Raw genomic sequence first — 1,593 nt, forward strand, 5'->3', positions numbered from 1 at the left:
AAAGAGAGAGATTTCTCCCATTTGGATTTGCAGATGGAAGAATCGTAGCCGAGAGATGAGAGTCCTTCCACGACAATCTTCCTCATATCGTCTTTGCGTTTGAGGGATTTGTTCATCTCGACAATCCTCGCCGCGTCAGCTAGCAGGTTCCTCTCGGCGACGCTCGCGCAAGGGATCAAGCTCTGTTGGATCGAGAACACAGCAGTGAAATCGTTATAACTATGTTTTGGCAACTGAGAAATTGGAAAGGAGAGGCCGACGAACTAATTGTGCATACCTTCAGATAGTCGGATGCGTCGGACAAAGATCCGCCGGTGAAAGAATCGACGGAGCCGCCGAACAGATCTAACTCGTCATCGGAGCTGTCGTCGTTGTTCCCGTTGAAGCAATTGCAGCGGTTGCGACCACATTTGGGTTGCTTCTCGTTGTTTTCCTCTATGAAGTTCTGAACCATCTTCGCCAAGCAAACGGAGCTCGGCTCGAACTCAGCTCCGGTACCTCCACCTCGGCCGTAATGAGCTTCCCCAGCGCCAGCGATGGGTTTCTCCGAGGTCGAACTCCTCAAGACGCTTGTGAACGGCCGATCAAACAGCCGTTTGAGGCGAGACTTGAGCACCGGTTTGCCTGAATCCGCTCGAGCTGGCTCTCTCACCGCCGGTGAATCGATGTCAATAGGCTGGATCTTCATCGGAAATGGCATCTCTCGGGAAGACGACTAAGTAGAAGAAGATCTGATATCTCTCCGTCTCTCTCTCTCCCTCCCCGGAATATGGTCCAAGTCAGTTCTCGTTCAAAGGTAGAAACAGAAACAGAAACACAGAAAATTCAAATTCCGTCAAGAACTCCACAAATTCGTCCACATTTACACCTGAGATCCCTCTCCCGAAACAAAATTCAAAAGTCAAATTCCAAAAACTGACAGCATCTGGGTCTCGGAACCGCAAAAGAAGAAGAAGAAGAAGAAAAACGGAATCTACCAAAACCTCTCAGCTACTACCAGAAGAAACCTATAACCGGAATCTACCAAACCCTCTCAGCTACTACCAGAAGAAACCTATTCCGTCTTCTTCAATCAGCCGATCATCTTCACAAAACAAAGAAAAGAATCATACTAAAATATGGAGAAAAGAAGTCTTAAGAGACGGATCAAGTTGTCTTAGCTCCGAGGGTTTTCACGGAACACATGACGACGGTGGTCAGAGATGGCTATTCTACGTGAGGAAATAGGGGACTTAGTCACCAGAATATCCATTTTTTCCGGCGAGATTCACTTCGCCGGTGGATGATGAAGAAGAAAAGAAATATACAGAGAGAAATATCTTTAAAAAATGTTTTTTTTTTCAATTTTTTTCCTGGTGTGGATGAGATGGTGTGGGTGAAAGGAGGTTGGGTGGTCTTTATAGGAGCAAATAGCCGAAGCTGAAGAGGCTGTGGTGAAGCTGACTTGGCACGAAAATGCCACGTAGGATGTTACGTGGTAGCTATTTCTTGCTCGCCTTTACCAAATTACCATTTTACCCTTCGTAGTGGAATGAGTCGGTTAAAGTTTTTTTTTTTTTGCAGTGTATTTTAATTGCCTCGTCCTTTTTTTTT

General features: G+C 46.0%; 1 protein-coding gene across 1 annotated transcript; it reads right to left on the reverse strand.

The window, feature by feature from the left end:
* Window positions 1-5: 5 nt before the first annotated feature.
* Window positions 6-1,377, reverse strand: LOC104810650 (the record flags this gene model as incomplete). The annotated part of the gene is made up of 3 exons (XM_010536994.2): window positions 1,055-1,377; window positions 278-1,007; window positions 6-182 (listed from the first exon to the last, which is right to left on the reverse strand). Coding segments are annotated over exons 2-3 (600 nt in total), but the record flags the coding sequence as incomplete, so codon positions are not given.
* Between the last annotated feature and the right edge of the window lie 216 nt (window positions 1,378-1,593).

Source organism: Tarenaya hassleriana, unplaced genomic scaffold, assembly GCF_000463585.1.
Source record: "Tarenaya hassleriana unplaced genomic scaffold, ASM46358v1 Cleome1820, whole genome shotgun sequence".
Classification (NCBI taxonomy): Eukaryota; Viridiplantae; Streptophyta; class Magnoliopsida; order Brassicales; family Cleomaceae; genus Tarenaya; species Tarenaya hassleriana.